General features: G+C 35.8%; 1 protein-coding gene across 3 annotated transcripts in view; it reads left to right on the top strand.

Moving 5' to 3' along the window:
• Nucleotides 1-3373: 3373 nt before the first annotated feature.
• DENND4A (DENN domain containing 4A) overlaps nucleotides 3374-20819 on the top strand; it is a gene marked incomplete at its 5' end in the record, with an annotated part of 95358 nt that continues 77912 nt past the window's right edge. For all 3 annotated transcript variants that reach the window (XM_082849099.1, XM_082849098.1, XM_082849097.1), the window contains 2 exons: nucleotides 3374-3684; nucleotides 8944-9193. In XM_082849099.1, coding sequence (XP_082705225.1) covers nucleotides 3374-3684; nucleotides 8944-9193 — 561 coding nt within the window. The remainder of the gene's footprint in view (nucleotides 3685-8943; nucleotides 9194-20819) is intronic.

The raw sequence follows: 20819 nt of genomic DNA, 5'->3' as shown, positions 1-20819 counted from the left end.
GCTCTGATATACTACGCTAAAAGTCCAAGTTTTGTACATGACTATGAATGCTTTCCTCAAATGCTCTTTCCAAGTAATTTTTGTTGGCTCTTACCAACATAAGGCATTTTGTCTTAATATATGTTTAGTATTTTCCATGAGGATTGTAACTTTTACACTCCAATGGAAGTCTCTTGGTTTCTTGAAATTGTTAGGAAATACTATTCATTATTTATTTCTGTGTTAAAGATTTTCAGTATTATCTCTGCCTTGTAATTTGTAACAATGTCTTCCCCCTAGTTTCTAAACCTCAAACTTACTTTAAAAACAGTTGATTTAAAATAAAAAGTAGAGGTGCATTTTCAGTATTATAGACTCTTTCTGAGACAATTAAAGAGCATTTAGATCTAGAAGTCACCTGGGATGTTGCCAGCTGTGCTCTTGACATTATATGCTCTGTCACCAGTGAGTGCCTTCAGATATTTTTGCCTACCTTCTTTACCACTCTCCACACCCGAATGAATAAATGGAAAACAACAATAACAACAACAAGTTAAGGGAACTGGAGTAATATATAATTTACTATTCTGTCAATAAAAGTAAGAATATTTTATCACCACTTTAAAATTGATTGCTCTTATATGTATTGATGAAGAACTTTAACTTGTTCCCTTTTAGTAGTTATTTACTGTATTCAACTGCAAATCAGATCAAATGATAAAAATTTGTAAACCAGGAAGATGTAACAAAAACAATTTTCATACAGTTTTTTCGCAAATATCTGCTTATTCATATAATAGCTGTTTATTTCCAATGGCTAAGGTAGTAGCTTTCAAGAGAACATATTAAACATATATATGTTTTCATCATAGTACTATTTCCATTCTCTTTCCCTTCTTTCTGCATAGCAAGACATAAAACTTTATTGTATGTAATAGTAACTATACACTTTAGTTTAAATAACACGAAGTTAGAGTCTAAGAAAAAGGAGAATATTTAAATCTCTTCATTATGATGAAAGGAAAGTGCTCTACTAAGGTAATTTTTAAGACTCGTGTCTATCAAGAGCTTATAATTTAAAATTTATGCACACAGAAAAGCAAATAAACACTTATAGAAGCTGTAAGTGTATGTGTTGCTTTGACCCAATAATTCTACTTCAGTAAATTTATCCTGAAAAAAATAAGAGTTGTAACCAGAGGTTTATGTTCAAGGTTATTCATCTTAGCATTTAAAAACTATTAGCAAAATAAGTAGGTATAATAAATGATCAACAATAAGGAAGTAGGTCAATAATGTTACGTCCGTTAAAATACTGTGCAGCCATTGAAGAGTTATTTTCAAACACTATTTAATGAAGAAAATAAGTTAAATACAGAAGTGCTTTGTTTTCCTACTTTAAAAGAATGGATAGATGGTCAGCTGTTTTTTTGTAAAACACCTGTAATAGACCGTCAGCTGAGAGTGACTATCAGTGTTTAACAGTTTTCCAGGAGAACAGGTTTATTACTTTCCTTTACTGTCAGTCTGGGACAGTAGGGATTTCTGAAAAGTTTAAGCCGTTCGTTTTGTGCAGAAATCTTATGTGTAAGGGAATTGCTACATAGGAGCCATATATACCTAAATAAAACAAGTAGGAACATTCGATCCTTTTTTAGGTGTGTTTTCTAAGCAAAGAGTGAGAATGTAGAGTATATTTAAGCAATGGATACAAATTCCAAAAAATGTGGCATGAATTCTGAAAACTCATGACATTAGCCGTATAGAAAATTAAATGAATTTTGGGATTATGATGAAAGTGGTGATAATTATATTATAAACAAGTATATTACATAAGAATTTCTTTGCCTCCAGGTATTTTATAGTCTACAAAAGAAGGCTGTTTACTTTAAATAGCATTTTATAAAGCATGTTCTGAGGGCTTTTTCTAGTTTTTAAGTGGGAAAATAGGGTTTGTTGTTCAAATAGACTGGGGAAATCCTGGATTAAGGGAAGTTAATCAGGTACCTTTATCAGAAGATTTCCAAGGCTTTAATTTTTTTAATATATATTATAAATATACAGTACAATATTTGTCCATAAAATCCTTTCTTTGAATTTTTTGGAACTAAGTCTAACATGAGACACATGTTTGGAAATTTCTGTTTTAGGTTAAACTTTTTTTCCTATAATTCTTATATAAGTAATGACAGTACTGTGGCAGGGGCTGGGGGTGGGAATGTCTTCTCCTAGTTCAAGAAACAAATAAGGTTTAAGTGATACTAGACAACTGAAGGAGATTTTGCTATTAAAGTGTTTGCAAATACACGATGAATTCCACTTTGTGTATTTTTTCTTTGTATTTGTTATAAGCATGCATTACCGTTATAATTGTTGCCCTACTTTTATTATTTGTTTTGAAATAAAAGTTTTGTAAGATACAAAACTTCTATTTTTTGTATCTTTTGAAACTCATTCAGGGTGGATTTTTCTTTGTGTGTTTTATAATTTTAGAATAGGAGGTCATCTTCAACAGGGCTTTATCTGTGGAAAACCTGTGTTGAGGGTACCCTCTAGAACTTTTGCATTTGCTTCCCCAGGGCTATCACTAGCCTGGGAAGACAGTTATCATTAATATTTCAGTTTGGAGCATCCTGGAACCATGCAGATGGCTTAAGATCAAACCTCAGATCCAAGTGTGAGTAGGCCTATTGTTATACATTCTCAGAAGAGACTTTTTACTCCCCCCAAAGTAGGGCTCAGATTGAGGCAAACTTTATTATCTCCCTGTACCAGTGGATGGATTTTTAAAATCCACTCCTTAACTGGGGATGTAGTTCTTTGAGGGTCTTGGTTTTATACAGATGTCTCAGTTCTAATCCCCTATCTTACGTGGTCCCAAAGCATTGTCTCCTTTCCCTGTAATACCTTTTAAAAATACACGCCCCTTGATTACTGAGGAGATCAGCCAAATTCTCCCACCCAGTATGAGCTTATACACTGCATTCTGGCATTTTGGTTTCCTCACTGTTTTGGGGCCCTGGGAATTTCCCCTTACATTTTTACAAGTTAGTCTATGCATTTAAAAGAATGTGTGTTTTTTTTGTTGTCTACTTAGGTAATCTAGGCTTCCATATTGCCAAAAATGAAAATTTATGCATTAATTTTATAATAAAAAAATAATGCTAAATATAGTCCTGTTTTTTTAAAAAAGCATACTTTTAACATATGAAAGTGAAATGTGTAATACTAGCGTGTTTAATCAGGGAGGTAGTGCACTTTTTTTTTTTGGTTCTTATTTGTACACAAACCACTTAGGTTTATTTGACTTATTATAGGAGAATATTTATTTGACTTATTACAGGAGAATACTATCTTTTACTTTTCTTTCAGATGTAACTTTCTGTAATGGAAGATGATTGAAGATAAGGGGCCTCGTGTTGCTGACTACTTTGTTGTAGCAGGATTAACTGATGTTTCAAAGCCTCTTGAAGAAGAAATTCACTTCAATGATGCTTGTCATAAAGTAGCTAAACCAAAAGAACCTATCACAGATGTTTCAGTTATTATTAAATCTCTTGGGGAGGAAGTGCCATGGGATTACACGTGTATTGATGTTACCCCAACTGGACTGTCAGCTGATCTCAATAATGGAAGTCTTGTGGGGCCGCAGATTTTCCTTTGCTATAGAAGAGGAAGAGATAAGCCTCCACTTACAGATCTGGGGTAAGTAATTTTTTAAAAGAATTATTGATCCAAATAATACACCTTATGGATTTTGAAGTTAACTGTTCAATTTGTTTATTAATAGATACATGGCTGCTTTAGAAAAATAGACACGTTTATATCCAGAATCCTGTATTCTCTTCCTGTGTTCCTTATATCTTTTCAGTGTCTCTTCATTCTACAGGTTCTAGCATTTTTGTCTGAGTTTCTTTCTATTAAAGATAGGAGATGGACTTCCCTGGCGGTCCAGTGGTTAAGACTTCGCCTTCTAATGCAGGGGGGGAGGGTGCGGGTTCGATCCCTGGTCAGGGAGCCAAGATCCCACATGCCTCGCGGCCAAAAAAACAAAATATAAAACAGAAGCAATATTGTAACAAATTCAATAAAGACTTTAAAAATGGTCCACATCAAAAAAATCTTAAAAAAAAAAAAGGGCTTCCCTGGTGGTGTGGTGGTTGAGAGTCCGCCTGCCGATGCAGGGGGCACGGCTTCGTGCCCCGGTCCAGGAAGATCCCACATGCCACGGAGCGGCTGGGCCCGGGAGCCATGGCCGCTGAGCCTGCGCGTCCGGAGCCTGTGCTCTGCAACGGGAGAGGCCACAACAGTGAGAGGCCCGCGTACCGCAAAAAAAAAAAAAAAAAAGGGGGAGATAATTTGAAAAACATTTGTAGGAAAATATCAGAAATTAATGTATTATCCTGCTCATAACATTTTTTATTATTTTTAAAGTATGAGAAAAAGGTGTCTTTTAAGGATCGGTTATAATGATCATTATAGTTGGGTGCTTAAGTCTGTATGCATCAAACAAGGATCTTGGGTAAATTAGTGCCTTATTTAGGATATTGTGTTGAACTTGGGGCTCCCTTTTCATATAATAGCTTTACTGAGTTATAATTCATACCATCCAACTCACCCATTTAAATTATACAATTCAGTTGTTTTTAGTATATTTATAGAGTTGTGAAACCATCACCACAATAAATTTTATAACATTTTATCATGCCCCCAAAATAAACAATCCTGTATTCATTATAGTTTCTGTCTAATTCTCCCTAACTCCCTCAGCTGTAGACAATCACCAGTCTACTTTCTGTCTCTGTGGATGTGCCTAATTCTGGACATTTTATATCAGTAGAATCATACTGTATATGGTTACCTTGTGGCTGGCTTCTTTCACTTAGCATAATGTTTTCAAGGTTTATCCATGTTGTAGTATGTGTCTGTACTTTATTCCTTTATATGGCTGAATGATACTCCATCTTATGGGTCTACCACAATTTATTTATCCATTCATCAGATGATGGACATGTGAGTTGTTTCTACTTTTTGGCTTTTGTGAGTAATGCTACTGGAAATGTTAATGTACAAGTTTTCATACAGACATGTTTTCATTTCTCTTGTATATGTACTTAGGAGTGGAATTGCTGGGTCATATGGTAATTCTGTGTTTAACCTTTTGAGGAACTGCCAGTGTGTCTTCCAAAGTAGCCGTACCACTCTGCATTCCCATCAGCAGTGTATGAAGGTTCTGATTTCTGCCAGTCCTAGCCAACATTTTATATTATCATTTTGATTATAGCTCTCCTAGTGGGTATGAGATGGTATCTAACTGTAGTTTTGATTTGCATTCACCTGATGGCTAATGATGTTGAGCATCTTTTCACGTGCTTATTAGCCATCTATATATCTTTGGAGAAATGTCTATTCAGAATCCTTTACCCATTTTTAAATTGGGTTGTCTTTTTATTGTTCAGCTTTGGGAGTTCTTTATATATTCTACATGTAAGTTCCTTATCATATAAATGGTTTACAAATATTTTTTCTTATTCTGTGGGTTGTCTTTTCACTTTCTTTATGGTATCCATTGGAGCTGAAAAGTTTTTATTTTGATGAAATCTGATTTATGTATTTTTTTCTTTTGTTGCTTGTGTTTTGGTGTTGTATCTAAGAAAGCTTTAACTAATCCAGGGTTACGAAGATTTACATTTAAGTTTTTCTCTAAGAGTTTTATAGTTTCAGCCTTTACATTTAGATCTTTGATCCATTTTGAGTTAATTTTTGTATATGTTGAGGAAAGAGTCCAACCTTACTGTTTGGCATATGGATATCCACTTCCAGCACCGTCTGTTGATGAGAATATTCTTTTCCCATTTTCAAAAATTGGTGATAAATGTATGGCTTTATTTCTGGACTCTCAATTCTATTCCATTTGTCTGTATGTCTCTCCTATCCAGTACTACACAGTTTTAGTTACTGTGGCTTTGTAGTAAGTTTTTACATTAGGAAGTGTGAGTCTTCCAAGTTTGTTCTTTTTCAAAATTGTTTTGGTTATTCTGGGTCCCTTGAATTTTCCTATGAATTTTAGGATCACCTTGTCAATTTCTGCAACGATTGGGTTTTTTTTAAAAAAGAGGAATATATATGTAAAAGAGGAATATATAAATGTAAAAATATATATACATATGTATTTATTTATGTAGAAGATTCTCCCTGAAAAACTGAAAGAAAAAGGCCAAAGGTAGGCTAAGAGTAGCTCTAATAATGTCTTCACGATAGATGAAGGGTTTATAGGGAATGAAGATTAACTTCCTTGTTTCCATGGCTCTGTTGCAAAAGGGGATAGGCTTAACTTAAAATATTCTGGTTAAAAATAAGCATGATAGCAATGTCCCTACTAACATCAGTAGAAGGGCTATAAAAGTTCCATCTCCCAATATATTAAGTCTGAAAGGTGAATAGCCATGTTTACTCATACCTAAGGGGAGATAGGATGAATTGGAAGAGCTCCTGAACATTCTTCTACTTTTAAAATTCTATTACTTAATGTTTGATAAAAGTTATATTAAACGCAGTCTTTATTGTGTTAATTCATGAATTAATTACAGTAACTTTAAGTGGGTTTCAGAACAGGTATAATATTGCTTCATACGAAGTTTACATATTTGAGAAAATAAGGCAGCTATTAGATCTTATTTTTAAAAGATTACGTTAAGTTGCTCCTATGATCAGTGATCACTGTCAGAATTCTAGTTTGCAAATAAAATGAAGGGAATGTTGCAGATTCTTGTTAGACAAGGTGTTGGAGCTGCCTAAATTAGAGATGAGGAATTTTCCAGGCATAGGAAGGATTCTCCAACAGGAAAGGACTTGGACTGGAATGAATAAATTAACCACTCTTATGGCTATTTTCATATATTTGTCATTGTGGAGGATATAACATCATTATTGCCTTTAAACTAAGCTTATAGTTTAAATAGATAAGAAAAGTTACCCAACAATATAAAAATCAAAAATAGTGATACAAGTAATATATGCAACAGCACAATACCTGATTAAAGAAATAGGTAGCTTATATATAAAATGTACTTATATTCCATATCTTTTAAGAACTTGAGGTAGTAAATAGTGGTTTGTTCTGTGTGTTGTATTTTTCTTTTCTTGTTTTCAGTTGAACATCTGTATGCCAGACATTATTTGGGAGACCCTACTTGTACTCTCATCTAATTCTGCCAAGATCCTATGAGTTAGATTTTTAAATTTTATAGTTGAATAGTATAAGGATCAGAGAAGTTAAGTAACTGCCTAAGATAATACAGCTGGTACAGGGGTTCGAATTCAGATATGTCTAACTTCTCTGTTATAATGCCTTTAAAATTTTTTTTACTTATTTATTTTTAAAAATTGAAGTATAGTTGATTTACAATGTTGTGTTAATTTCTGCTTTACAGCAAGGTGATTAGTTATACATATATGTATATTTTTTATATTCTTTTCCATTATAGTTTGCCTCAATATTGAATATAGTTTCCTGTGCTATACAGTAGGACCTTGTTGTTTATCCATTCTATATATAATAGTTTGACAATGCCATTTTTTAGGATTAAGAAAAAACAAGACAGAAAAGCAAGATCAAGAGGAGGAGGAGTAAGCAATTAGGCTAACATTGGGATATACATAGCTGCTATGATTAAGCATCAAATTTCACTCTAAACTTTCAAAATAGAATGTTTAAAGAAAAAAATTCTTAAGTTTGCTGACAGCTGAGACAAAAGGGAAATTAAAAATTATATTAGAAAGAAATAATTTGACCAATTTTTTACACTAAATTTTATTTGTATAATGGGATTTTATAAAAGGGAATACTGATTGATGTTGGGGACATTACCTTCTATAATAATTTTTATAACAAATAAAGAAACATTTAATATAATAGGGCTTTAATTTTTTTTTGCTAATGCCCAAGACTTAGCATTAAAGTACAAATTAGTGAATTCTGTGAGGGAATAAACTAATATTATTCAAGCATGATGTTTTCTTTGTTTTCCAGAGTACTTTAAGTAATAGTATTTAGAAAACTTAAGGAATGGGTGCCTGGCCTGTCCTTTATTAAAAACGTATGATTTTACCATAAAGGAGAAGGGGGAAACTTTCACTTGTACTTTTGATGAAAGATAGACTTAAGGTCATTTACTCTTTTGAAAGCCTTAAAACTCTCTCTTAAAGCTGAAGGAAGTATTGGAGGTAAAAGTGTGCAAGCAAGTTCTCTACTGTATGGCAAGGAGCCTTTTGTAAAATTTTAACTTTGGTCAAAATACAAGGTTGCTTTTTCTAAAGATGATGCTTGGTTTTAGAGACATACGTACATACATACACCTATCTGTCCATCTGTCTATCTAGCTATCTATCTCTTAAATGGAATGCTAAAATAAGTACCTTTGCACAAAATTGCTATTCTGTGGTTTATGTCAATAAACAGAGGTTAATATAAATTTTCCTTACATTATTAATTTTTGGTAGGGAAAACAGTTACTGTTTAATTTTTAATTTAATTTATTTTTATTTTTAAAAATATTTATTTATTTATTTGGTTGCGCTGGGTCTTAGTTGTGGCAGCCAGGCTCCTTAGTTGCGGCACTTGGGCTCCTTAGTTGCAGCTTGAGGACTGCTTTAGTTGCGGCTCGCTGGCTCTGTAGTTGTGGCATGCAAACTCTTAGTTGCGGCATGCATGTGGGATCTAGTTCCCAGACCAGGGATTGAACCCGGGGTCCCCTGAATTGGGGGCACGGAGTCTTAACCACTGTGCCACAAGAGAAGTTCCCAGTTATTCTTTAATTTTATATGGGATGGTGCATTCAAACTTGCAGTACAATTGGAATATCTGCTACATTTAAGGATCAGTTTATGATTCCTGACAATATTACCTTTCATATTTGCAGGTGCTTTGTAATTGTGTACTAATTTATTTTATTTATTTTTTAGGGTTTTATATGACTGGAAAGAAAGATTGAAACAGGGGTGTGAAGTTATCCAGAGTACTCCTTACGGACGCCCTGCAAATATTAGCGGCAGTACCTCATCACAAAGAATTTATATCACTTACCGAAGAGCCTCTGAAAACATGACTCAGAATACGTTGGCTGTTACAGACATATGTATTATTATACCCAGTAAAGGAGAAAGTCCACCACACACATTCTGCAAAGTTGACAAGAATCTCAATAACAGTATGGTAAGTGACTCTTTTGCACTGATAAAATTAGCCACGGATGAAAAGAGCATAATTTAAAATAAATCTTTGGGAAACAGCCTAGCACAATTACTGAATTAAAAAATAGATTTTTTAAAGATGTCAGATATTTTATTTTTAGGAAAGTAATTTAGTTGTATTTTCAAAAAGAGCTGTGCAAAAAGCTTTCTTTTTTTTGGTAATTAAATAATTTTTCCCCCTTACTGCAAAAGTGATGCACTCACCAAGGGTAACCCCTCCACTTGTGCATTAGATCCTGTATACTCACCTATTTGAGACATAGATTCAGCAATCCTCCCTACTTTTTTTTGAATCATCAGTTTTTCATTCTCTAGTGGGTTGTTTCCTCCAGCATGCAAAAGCATGTTACAATACCTCCCATCTTTACAAAGCTTCTTGATCTTTATATCTCACTCCATCTGTTCCCCCATTTGATTGTTCTTTATAATAAAACATCTCAAGAGTTGACTGTATTCTGTCTCCTTCCTCACTTTGACTCTTTCCAGTTAGGCTTTTGTCTCCATCATTCCACCAAGATTGCACTTGTTGAATCCAGTGATCAACTCTTCATCTTAATTTTTTAGTACATTTAGACATAGATGATCACTTCTCCCTTCTTGAAACAGTGGCAGGAAGAGAAGATTCAGTCTCTATCCTCTGTGCTCTCTGGCTTTTCTCCTCCTACCTCACCAGTTATTCCCCTTCTGCCTTTGCTAATTTCTTCCCAATTCCCTAACTGCAACACAACAGAGTGCCCCAGGGTTCATCCTCAGACCATTTATCTTTAAATCTAAACTCACTTCATTGATAATTTAATCATTTAAATACAGGCTATGTGTGGATGACTTCTAAATTTCTGTGTCCCCCCCCCACATCTTTCTAATTCATTATCTCTTCTTGGATATCTTATCAAATAAGTTATCTCAAATTTAACATGTCCAAACTGAACTCCTAGTGTCCCTCTCCAAATCTACTTATCCCCATAATTTTCCTCCTCTAGTAAAAGGAAATTCCACTCTTCTAGTTACTCAGACTAAAAATCCTTGGAGTAATCCTTAACCTTTATCTTCTACCTCTCATTCACTTCTGTAAATTCTGTTGACTTTCATTTCAAAACATATTTTGAACTTGAACACTTCTCAGCTTCTCCACGTGCTGCAGCCCTGATCCAAGCCATAATCATCTCTTAACTGGATTATTGCAGTGGTCTCCTAATTCAGGAGTTAGGCAAACTTTTGAATAAAGGGCTAAATGATAAGTTAGCTTTTGCAGGTCATATACAGGCTCTGTCACAAATTCATCTTTTGTTTTAAAAACAACCTTTTTACCAGTCTTAGCTCAGTTGTACAAAAACAGGCCTTGGGTCAAACACAAGCCGTAGTTTGCCAGACCCCTGGTTTAGCTGATCACTGCTTCTACTTCTTCCTACAACCTATTCTTCACATAGCAAAACAAATTAGATCATATCTCTCTTTGGTTTACAACCCTTAATGGCTTCCCATCTCACTCTTAGTAAAAGCCAGAGTCCTTCCAGTAGCCTTAAGGCCATGCATGATCTGTAATTGTAATTATCTTTTTTTTTAATTGCTGTTTTAAATTTAAAAAGAAATATATAGTCAAAAAAAAAAATTGAGAGGGGAAGGGGAGCAACTCATACATCTAGGAAGTAAAGAGCGAAAGTTCTTGTTCCTGCTTCCATCTTTTGTGATCCTTTGCCAGGATTAACAATTAACAATTTGGCTTGTATCCTTCCAGACCCTTTTGTGTGCACATATGTGGAGTATATGTAATATGGATAAATTCATCCTTTATTTTTCAAAAATTGGAAATTTCAATATATTCTGATATAAGCTTTTTTTTAACTATCCATCTTTATCAGTTAATATAACTCTCTACTTAATTCTTTCAATGATTGTATAGTATTCCAGAAAATACAAATGAAGAATGATGAATACAAGTTATTTCCAGTTTTTCCCATTACTCATAATGCTGCTTTGATCAATTTTGTACCTTTTTCTTTGTATATTTATTTGAGTGTTTCTGGAAGAGTAAATAATTGTAACTAGAATTGATGGGTATGGTGTACATTTTGAGAAGTGTTGACAGATTGCTCTGAAAAAGTTGTGACAGTTTATATTCCCAGCAACCGTACTGTATAAGAATGCCCTTTCCCAGGTCCTGTACCTCACCAACACTGGTTGTTATCAATCCCTTTTTAATTATTGACTATCTAATAAGAAGAAATCATTCTAATTTTAATTTGCATTTCTTTGATTATTGTGGAGGTTTAACATCTTTTCATATATAACAGCTTTGAATGGCTAAATATTACTACATTAAGTGGATGTGCCACAATTTATTCCATCTTCTATTGTAAGACATTTAGATTCTAAGTTTTTTATATTACAAGCAAAGCTGTTATGACCATAGTTAGAACTACATACTTCCTAAAATAATTTACATTTATTGAGCTCTTATGTGCTCTCTTCTTTTAAGCTAGCAAGAAGAGAAATACTGAAGCTTTAGGTAAAGCTACAAGAAAAAGAAATGGAGTGTATTGATATGTGACTGGATACAACACAAATTTTAGGAGTCTGAAAATGTTTTTAACCCCCTCAATAAGATAGTAAAATAGATCTGTATTGTGTAGTGGTTAAGATCAGTATAGCCAAGTGGTTCAAAGCACAGACTCTGGAGCCGGAGTGTCTGGATATGAATCCTATCTCTGACACTTATTGGCTTTGTGACCTTGAGAAAGTAACATAACTTCTCTGTGCCTCAGTTTCACAATTGTAAAATGAGAGTGATAGTAGCATCTACCTTATAAGTAATTGTGATGGTTAAATGAATTTAGAATCATGTTCCAGAAAATACAAGAAAACACTATATATGTGTTAGTTTATTATCTGTAAATACCTTTCAATTCCAAATTTTCTTTTAGAAAAATCTGCAGTTTTAAGGTAGTAGCAGTATTCGTTTAAAATGTTTAAATAGGTAATTCGAAAAATGGATGCTGACGGTATCTCATTTGTATCCTAAAAGAGTTATTTGCAGCTATGTGACCCCTACTTGTCAACAGCCATTCATATACAAAATACCCTATTCTTTCATGCTATCCTTGCATTTTGATTTGATGATTACATGTGACAGTGGAGAGATTATGGTGGAGGAAGAAGATCATGGTAGCAAGTAAGTTTTACAGGCCTCATGTGGTATTGATAGTGATGGCAAGAAGGGTTTTTGAACTCTTCCATAATCTGATGTCCAGCTTAACCTTGTTTCAAGATTTGGTTTGGTGTTTTAGCAAGACTGTTCAGGCTCACAGATACTTGCCCTTTTCCCATTGGTGAATTTTCCTTTATTTTATAGATTTGTTAGTTTTGTGTTCAAAGGAAATCGCCAATGTCATTAGAACCATTTCTAGGTCTTATTAATTAATCAAAGTGTTCAAGGTAGACTTGTTGCACTGAAACCAAAACCAGACATGAGTTCCTATTTTTCCTTACGCTAAAGTATTGGTCCCAGTGTTGTCAGAGAGCATTAATTCTCTGCTGAAAGAATAAAGAGGCAGTGTAACATAGTGTGAACAGAATGGACTCCAGCTAACCTGTTGGATTTGCATTCCAGATGCATGTCTTGGACAAGTTCTTTGACTCTTTGTGCCTCAGTTTCCTCATGCATGAAACAAGGATAAAGTAGTATTTTATTTCACAGACTTTTTGTGAAGATTAAATGTTTCATATCTGTAAAGAACTTAGGATAGTACCTAGTAAGTGCTATGTAAACGTTAGCTGTTATTAATTATTCCTTAGTTAACTCTGCTTATTCAGTCCCTTTTATGTGCATTTAACGACTGAGGATGAGATTTTCTTTTTTTTCAGTTTTGTTGAGATATAATTGACATACAGCAAGGAAGAGTTGTTTTATTTTATTTTTGCCCAGTATTTAAGGTCCTCTCAGTTCTCTTAAGAAACATTATAGGAATAAAAATCTCTTAAATGTTTATTTTCTTAACTCTTTTTTTCTTAATTTTTGAATTTTATTTTATTTTTTTATACAGCAAGCTCCTATTAGTCGTCAATTTTATACACATCAGTGTATACATGTCAATCCCAATCGCCCAATGCAGCACATCACCATCCCCACCCCCCTGCGTCTTTCCCCCCTTGGTGTCCATACGTTTGTTCTCTACATCTGTGTCTCAACTTCTGGCCTACAAACCGGTTCATCTGTACCAATTTTCTAGGTTCCACATACATGCGTTAATATACGATATTTGTTTTTCTCTTTCTGACTTACTTCACTCTGTATGACAGTCTCTAGATCCATCCACTTCTTAACAAATGACCCAATTTCTTTCCTTTTTATGGCCGAGTAATATTCCATTGTGTATATATACCACATATTCTTTATCCATTTGTCTGTTGATGGGCATTTAGGTTGCTTCCATGACCTGGCTATTGTAAATAGTACTGCAATGAACATTGCAGTGCATGTGTCTTTTTGAATTATGGTTTTCTCTGGGTATATGCCCAGTACAGGGATGGCTGGATCATATGGTAATTCTATTTTTAGTTTTTTAGGGAACCTCCATACTGTTCTCCATAGTGGCTGTATCATTTTACATTCCCACCAACAGTGCAAGGGTTCCCTTTTCTCCACACCCTCTCCAGCATTTGTTGTTTGTAGATTTTCTGATGATGCCCGTTCTAACTGGTGTGAGGTGATACCTCATTGTAGTTTTGATTTGCATTTCTCTAATAATTAGTGATGTTGAGCAGCTTTTGATGTGCTTCTTGGCCATCTGTATGTCTTCTTTGGAGAAACGTCTATTTAGGTCTTCTGCCCATTTTTGGATTGGTTTGTCTGTTTTATTAATATTGAGCTGCATGAGCTGTTTATATATTTTAGAGATCAATCCTTTGTCCCTTGATTCGTTTGCAGATATTTTCTCCCATTCTGAGGGTTGTCTTTTCATCTTGTTTATGGTTTCCTTTGCTGTGCAAAAGCTTTTAAGTTTTATTAGGTCCCATTTGTTTATTTTTGTTTTTATTTCCATTACTCTAGGAGGTGGATCAGAAAAGATCTTGCTGTGATTTATGTCACAGAGTGTTCTTCCTACGTTTTCCTCTAAGAGTTTTATAGTGTCCTGTCTTACATTTAGGTCTCTAATCCATTTTGAGTTTATTTTTGTGTATGGTATTAGGGAGTGTTCTAATTTCATTCTTTTAAATGTACCTGTCCAGTTTTCCCAACACCACTTACTGAAGAGACTGTCTTTTCTCCATTGTATATTCTTGCCTCCTTTGTCATAGATTAGTTAACCATAGGTGCGTGGGTTTATCTCTGGGCTTTCTATCTTGTTCCATTGATCTATGTTTCTGTTTTTGTGCCAGTACCATATTGTCTTGATTACTGTAGCTTTGTAGTATAATCTGAAGTCAGGCAGTCTGATTCCTCCAGCTCTGTTTTTCTTTCTCACGACTGCCTTGGCTATTCGGGGTCTTTTGTGTCTCCATACAAATTTTAAGATATTTTGTTCTAGTTCTGTAAAAAATGCCATTGGTAATTTGATAGGGATTGCATTGAATCTGTAGATTGCTTTGGGTAGTAGAGTCATTTTCACAATATTGATTCTTCCAATCCAAGAACATGGTATATCTCTCCATCTGTTGGTATCATCTTTAATTCCTAATTTTATGCATACAGGTCTTTTGTCTCCTTAGGTAGGTTTATTCCTAGGTATTTTATTCTTTTTGTTGCAATGGTAAATGGGAGTGTTTCCTTAATTTCTCTTTCAGATTTTTCAACATTAGTGTATAGGAATGCCAGAGATTTCTGTGCATTAATTTTGTATCCTGAAACTTTACCAAATTCATTGATTAGCTCTAGTAGTTTTCTGGTGGCATTTTTAGGCTTCTCTATGTATAGTATCATGTCATCTGCAAACAGTGACAGTTTTACTTCTTCTTTTCCAATTTGTATTCCTTTTATTTTTTTCTTCTCTGACTAGGACTTCCAAAACTATGTTGAATAATAGTGGTGAGAGTGGACCTCCTTGTCTTGTTACTGATCTTAGTGGAAATGCTTTCAGTTTTTCACCATTGAGAATGATGTTTGCTGTGGGTTTGTCATATATGGCCTTTATTATGTTGAGGTAGGTTCCCTCTGTGCCCACTTTCTCGAGAGTTCTTTTCATAAATGGGTGTTGAATTTTGTCAAAAGTTTTTCCTGCATCTATTGAGATGATCATATGGTTTTTATTCAATCTGTTAATATGGTGTATCACATTGATTGATTTCCGTATATTGAAGAATCCTTGCATCTCTGGGATAAATCCCACTTGATCATGGTGTATGATCCTTTTAATGTGTTGTTGGATTCTGTTTGCTAGTATTTTGTTGAGGATTTTTGCATCTATATTCATCAGTGATATTGTTCTGTAATTTTCTGTTTTTGTAGTATCTTTGTCTGGTTTTGGTATCAGGGGGATGGTGGCCTCATAGAGTGAGTTTGGGAGTGTTCCTCCCTCTGTAATTTTTTGGAAGAGTTTGAGAAGGATGGGTGTTAGCTCTTATGTTAATGTTTCATAGAGTTCACCTTTGAAGCCATCTGGTCCTGGACTTTTGTTTGTTGGAAGATTTTTAATACAGTTTCAATTTCATTACTTGTAATTGGTCTGTTCATATTCTCTATTTCTTCCTGGTTCAGTCGTGGAAGGTTATACCTTTCTAAGAATTTGTCCATTTCTTCCAGGTTGTGCATATTATTGGCATAGAGTTGCTTGTAGTAGTCTCTTAGGATGCTTTGTATTTCTGCGGTGTCTGTTGTAACTTCTCCTTTTTCATTTCTAATTTTATTGATTTGAGTCCTCTCCCTCTTTTTCTTGATGAGTCTGGCTAATGGTTTATCAATTTTGTTTATCATCTCAGAGAACCAGCTTTTAGTTTTATTGATCTTTGCTACTGTTTTCTTTGTTTCTATTTCATTTATTTCTGCTCTGATCTTTATGATTTTTTTCCTTCTGCTAACTTTGAGTTTTCTTTGTTCTTCTTTCTCTGGTTCCTTTAGGTGTAAGGTTAGATTGTTCATTTGAGATTTTTCTCGTTTCTTGAGGTAAGCTTGTATAGCTATAAACTTCCCTCTTAGAACTGCTTTTGCTGCATCCAATAGGTTTTGGATCATCATGTTTTCATTATCATTTGTCTCTAGGTATTTTTTGATTTCCTCTTTGATTTCTTCAGTGATCTCTTGGTTATTTAGTAACATATTGTTTAGCCTGCATGTGTTTGTGTTTTTTAAGTTTTTTCCCCTGTAATTCATTTCTAATCTCATAGCGTTGTGGTCAGAAAAGATGCTTGATATGATTTCAATTTTCTTAAATTTACTGAGGCTTGATTTGTGACCCAAGATGTGATCTATCCTGGAGAATGTTCCATGTGCACTTGAGAAGCAAGTGTAGTCTGGTGTTTTGGGATGGAATGTCCTATAAATATCAATTAAATCTGTCTGGTCTATTGTGCCATTTAAAGCTTATGTTTCCTTGTTTATTTTCATTTTGGATAATCTGTCCATTGGTGTAAGTGAGGTGTTAAAGCCCCCACTATTATTGTGTTACTGTTGATTTCCTCTTTATACCTGTTAGCAGTTGCCTTATGTATTGAGGTGCTCCTATGTTGTGTGCATATATATTTATAATTGTTACATCTTCTTCTTGGATTGATCCCTTGATCATTATGTAGTGTCCTTCCTTGTCTCTTGTAACATTCTTTATTTTAAAGTCTATTTTATCTGATATGAGTATAGCTACTCCAGCTTTCTTTTGATTTCCATTTACATGGAATATCTTTTTTCATCCCCTCACTTTCAGTTTATGTGTCCCTAGGGCTGAAGTGGGTCTCTTGTAGACAGCATATATATGGGTCTTATTTTTGTATCCATTCACCAAGCCTGTGTGTTTTGGTTGGAGCATTTAATCCATTCACGTTTGAGGTAATTATCGATATGTATGTTCCTGTGACCATTTTCTTAATTGTTTTGTTTGTTTTTGTAGGTCCTTTTCTTCTCTTGTGTTTCCCATTTAGAGAAATTCCTTTAGCATTTGTTGTAGAGCTGGTTTGGTGGTGCTGAATTCTCTTAGCTTTTGCTTGTCTGTAAAGCTTTTGATTAGGGTTTCTCCATCGAATCTAATTGAGATCCTTGCTGGGTAGAGTAATCTTGGTTGTAGGTTCTTCCCTTTCATCACTTTAAGTATATCATGCCACTCCCTTCTGGCTTGTAGAGTTTCTGCTGAGAAACCAGCTGTTTACCTTATGGGAGTTCCTTTGTATGTTATTTGTCATTTTTCCCTTGCTGCTTTCAGTAATTTTTCTTTGTCTTTAATTTTTGCCAATTTGAGTACTATGTGTCTCAGTGTGTTTCTCCTTGGGTTTATCCTGTATGGGACTCTCTGAGCTTCCTGGACTTGGGTGGCTATTTCCTTTCCCATGTTAGGGAAATTTTCGACTATAATCTCTTCAAATATTTTCTCTGGTCCTTTCTCTCTCTCTTCTCCTTCTGGAACCCCTATAATGTGAATGTTGTTAGGCTTAATGTTGTCCCAGAGGTCTCTTAGGCTGTCTTCATTTCTTTTCATTCTTTTTTCTTTATTCTGTTTGGCAGCAGTGAATTCCACCATTCTGTCTTCCAGGTCACTTATCCGTTCTTCTGCCTCAGTTATTCTGCTATTGATTCCTTCTAGTGTAGTTTTCATTTCAGTTTTGTATTGTTCATCTCTGTTTGTTCTTTAATTCTTCTAGGTCTTCATTAAACATTTCTTGCATCTTCTTTTTCTGAGGTCCTGGATTATCTTCACTATCATTATTCTGAATTCTTTTTCTGGAAGGTTGCCTATCTTCACCTCATTTAGTTGTTTTTCTGGCGTTTTATCTTGTTCCTTCATCTGGTACATAGCCCTCTGCCTTTTCATCTTGTCTATCTTTCTGTGAATGTGGTTTTTGCTCCACAGGCTGCAGGATTGTAGTCCTTCTTGCTTCTGCTGTCTGCCCTCTGGTGGATGAGGCTATCTAAGAGGCTTGTGTAAGTTTCCTGATGGGAGGAACTGGTGGTGGGTAGAGCTGACTGTTGCTCTGGTGGGCAGAGCTCAGTAAAACTTTAATCTGCTTGACTGTTGATGGGCGGGGCTGGGTTCCCTCCCTGTTGTTTGTTTTGCCTGAGGCAACCGAACAGTGGAGCCTACCTGGGGTCTTTGGTGGGGCTAATGACAGACTCTGGGAGGGCTCACACCAAGGAGTACTTCCCAGAACTTCTGCTGCCAGTGTCCTTGTCCCCATGGTGAGCCACAGCCACCTCCCGCCTCTGCAGGAGAGGCTCCAACACTAGCAGGTAGGTCTGGTTCAGTCTCCTGTAGAGCCACTGCTCCTTCCCCTGCGTCCCAATGTGCACACTACTTTGTGTGTGCCCTCCAAGAGTGGAGTCTCTGTTTCCCCCAGTCCTGTTGAAGTCCTGCAGTCAATTCCCACTAGACTTCAAAGTCTGATTCTGTAGGAATTCCTCCTTCCGTTGCCAGACCACCAGGTTGGGAAGCCTGATGTGGGGCTCAGAACCTTCACTCCAGTGGGTTGACTTCTGTGGTATAAGTGTTCTCCAGTTTGTGAGTCACCCACCCAGCAGTTATGGGATTTGATTTTACTGTGATTGCGCCCCTCCTACCCTCTCATTGTGGCTTCTCCTTTGTCTTTGGATGTGTGGTGTGTCTTTTTTGGTGAGTTCCAGTGTCTTCCTTTCGATGATTGTCCAGCAGCTAGTTGTGATTCTGGTGTTCTCGCAAGAGGGAGTGAGAGCACGTCCTTCTACTCCGCCATCCTATTTTCTTACTCTTAAATCTAGTATCAGTCCTGAATATAGAGAAAGTTCCGTAATCTTAGTGGTAGGGTCTTATTTTAAGCAATGGGTTGTGGTTTATATCTTTTAACAATCTTTGTTTCCATTGACTATAAGGTAGTAAAAGCAAATTTAGATCTCTGTAGGAGACGTACAATGACTTCTAACTCGTTCAGAAAAACTAAAATAGACATGCAATGCAGGAAACTTGTTTTCATATCTGCCAAATGTGTATATAGAGAATCAGACAAAGGTTAGATTTAAATTATTGATGTGTGGATAATACTCAAGGGTATAGTTATTATAGCTTATTTTTGATTTGGGGAGATTAGGTGGCTTGATTGAAAGCATCTACTAGTTTTCAAAACCAGGAGGAAAAAAACCCAAAAAACCAAAACCCAAAAAACAGTCTAATGGACATGAGGAAATGCATGTTGAGTCTTTCCTCAAGTTCATACATGATTTTTGTACCAGGTTTACAGCTTTGGCCTCAAATATGTTTCCCCCACTTCTCCACCTCCCATTAAAAGCTTATGGCGGGCTTCCCTGTTGGCGCAGTGGTTGAGAGTCCGCCTGCCGATGCAGGGTACACGGGTTCGTGCCCCAGTCTGGGAAGATCCCACGTGCCGTGGAGCGGCTAGGCCTGTGAGCCATGGCCGCTGAGCCTGCACGTTCGGAGCCTGTGCTCTGCAACAGGTGAGGCCACAACAGTGAGAAGCCCACGTACCGCAATAAATAAATAAATAAATAAATAAAAGCTTATAGCATGGAATATCTTTTTCCATCCCCTCACTTTCAGTCTGTATGTGTCCCTAGGTCTGAAGTGGGTCTCTTGTAGACAGCATATATACGGGTCTTGTTTTTGTATCCATTCAGCCAGTCTATGTCCTTTGGTTGGAGCATTTAATCCATTTACATTTAAGGTAAGTATTGATATGTATGTTCCTATTACCATTTTCTTAATTGTTTTGGGTTTTTGTAGGTATTTTCCTTCTCTTGTGTTTGCTGCCTAGAGAATTTCCTTTAGCGTTTGTTGTAAAGCTGGTTTGGTGGTGCTGAATTCTCTTAGCTTTTGCTTGTCTGTAAAGGTTTTAGTTTCTCCGTCAAATCTGAATCAGATCCTTGCTGGGTAGAGTAATCTTGGTTGTAGGTTTTCCCCCTTCATCACTTTAAATATGTCCTGCCACTCCCTTCTGGCTTGCAGAGTTTCTCCTGAAAGATCAGCTGTTAACCCTATGGGGATTCCCTTGTATGTTATTTGTTGTTTTTCCCTTGCTGCTTTTAATATTTTTTCTTTGTGTTTAATTTTTGATAGCTTGATTAATATATGTCTTGGTGTGTCTCTCCTTGGATTTATCCTGTATGGGACTCTCTGTGCTTCCTGGACTTGATTAGCAATCCTCATATCAGACAAAATAGACTTTAAAACAAAGACTATCACAAGAGACAAAGAAGGATACTACAAGGCTTCCCTGGTGGCGCAGTGGTTGAGAGTCTGCCTGCCGATGCAGGGGATACGGGTTCGTGCCCCGGTCCGGGAAGATCCCACATGCCGCGGAGTGGCTGGGCCCGTGAGCCATGGCCGCTGAGCCTGTGTGTCTGGAGCCTGTGCTCCGCAACAGGAGAGGCCACAACAGTGAGAGGCCCACATACCGCAAATAAAAACAAAAACAAAAGGACACTACATAATGATCAACATATCATTCCAAGAAGAAGATATAACAAT

This window comes from Leucopleurus acutus (genome assembly GCF_964270905.1).
Source record: "Leucopleurus acutus genome assembly, chromosome: 1".
Taxonomy (NCBI): Eukaryota; Metazoa; Chordata; class Mammalia; order Artiodactyla; family Delphinidae; genus Leucopleurus; species Leucopleurus acutus.
The sequence above is the reverse complement of the archived record's forward strand: the minus strand, read 5'-3'. Positions and strand labels throughout refer to the sequence as shown.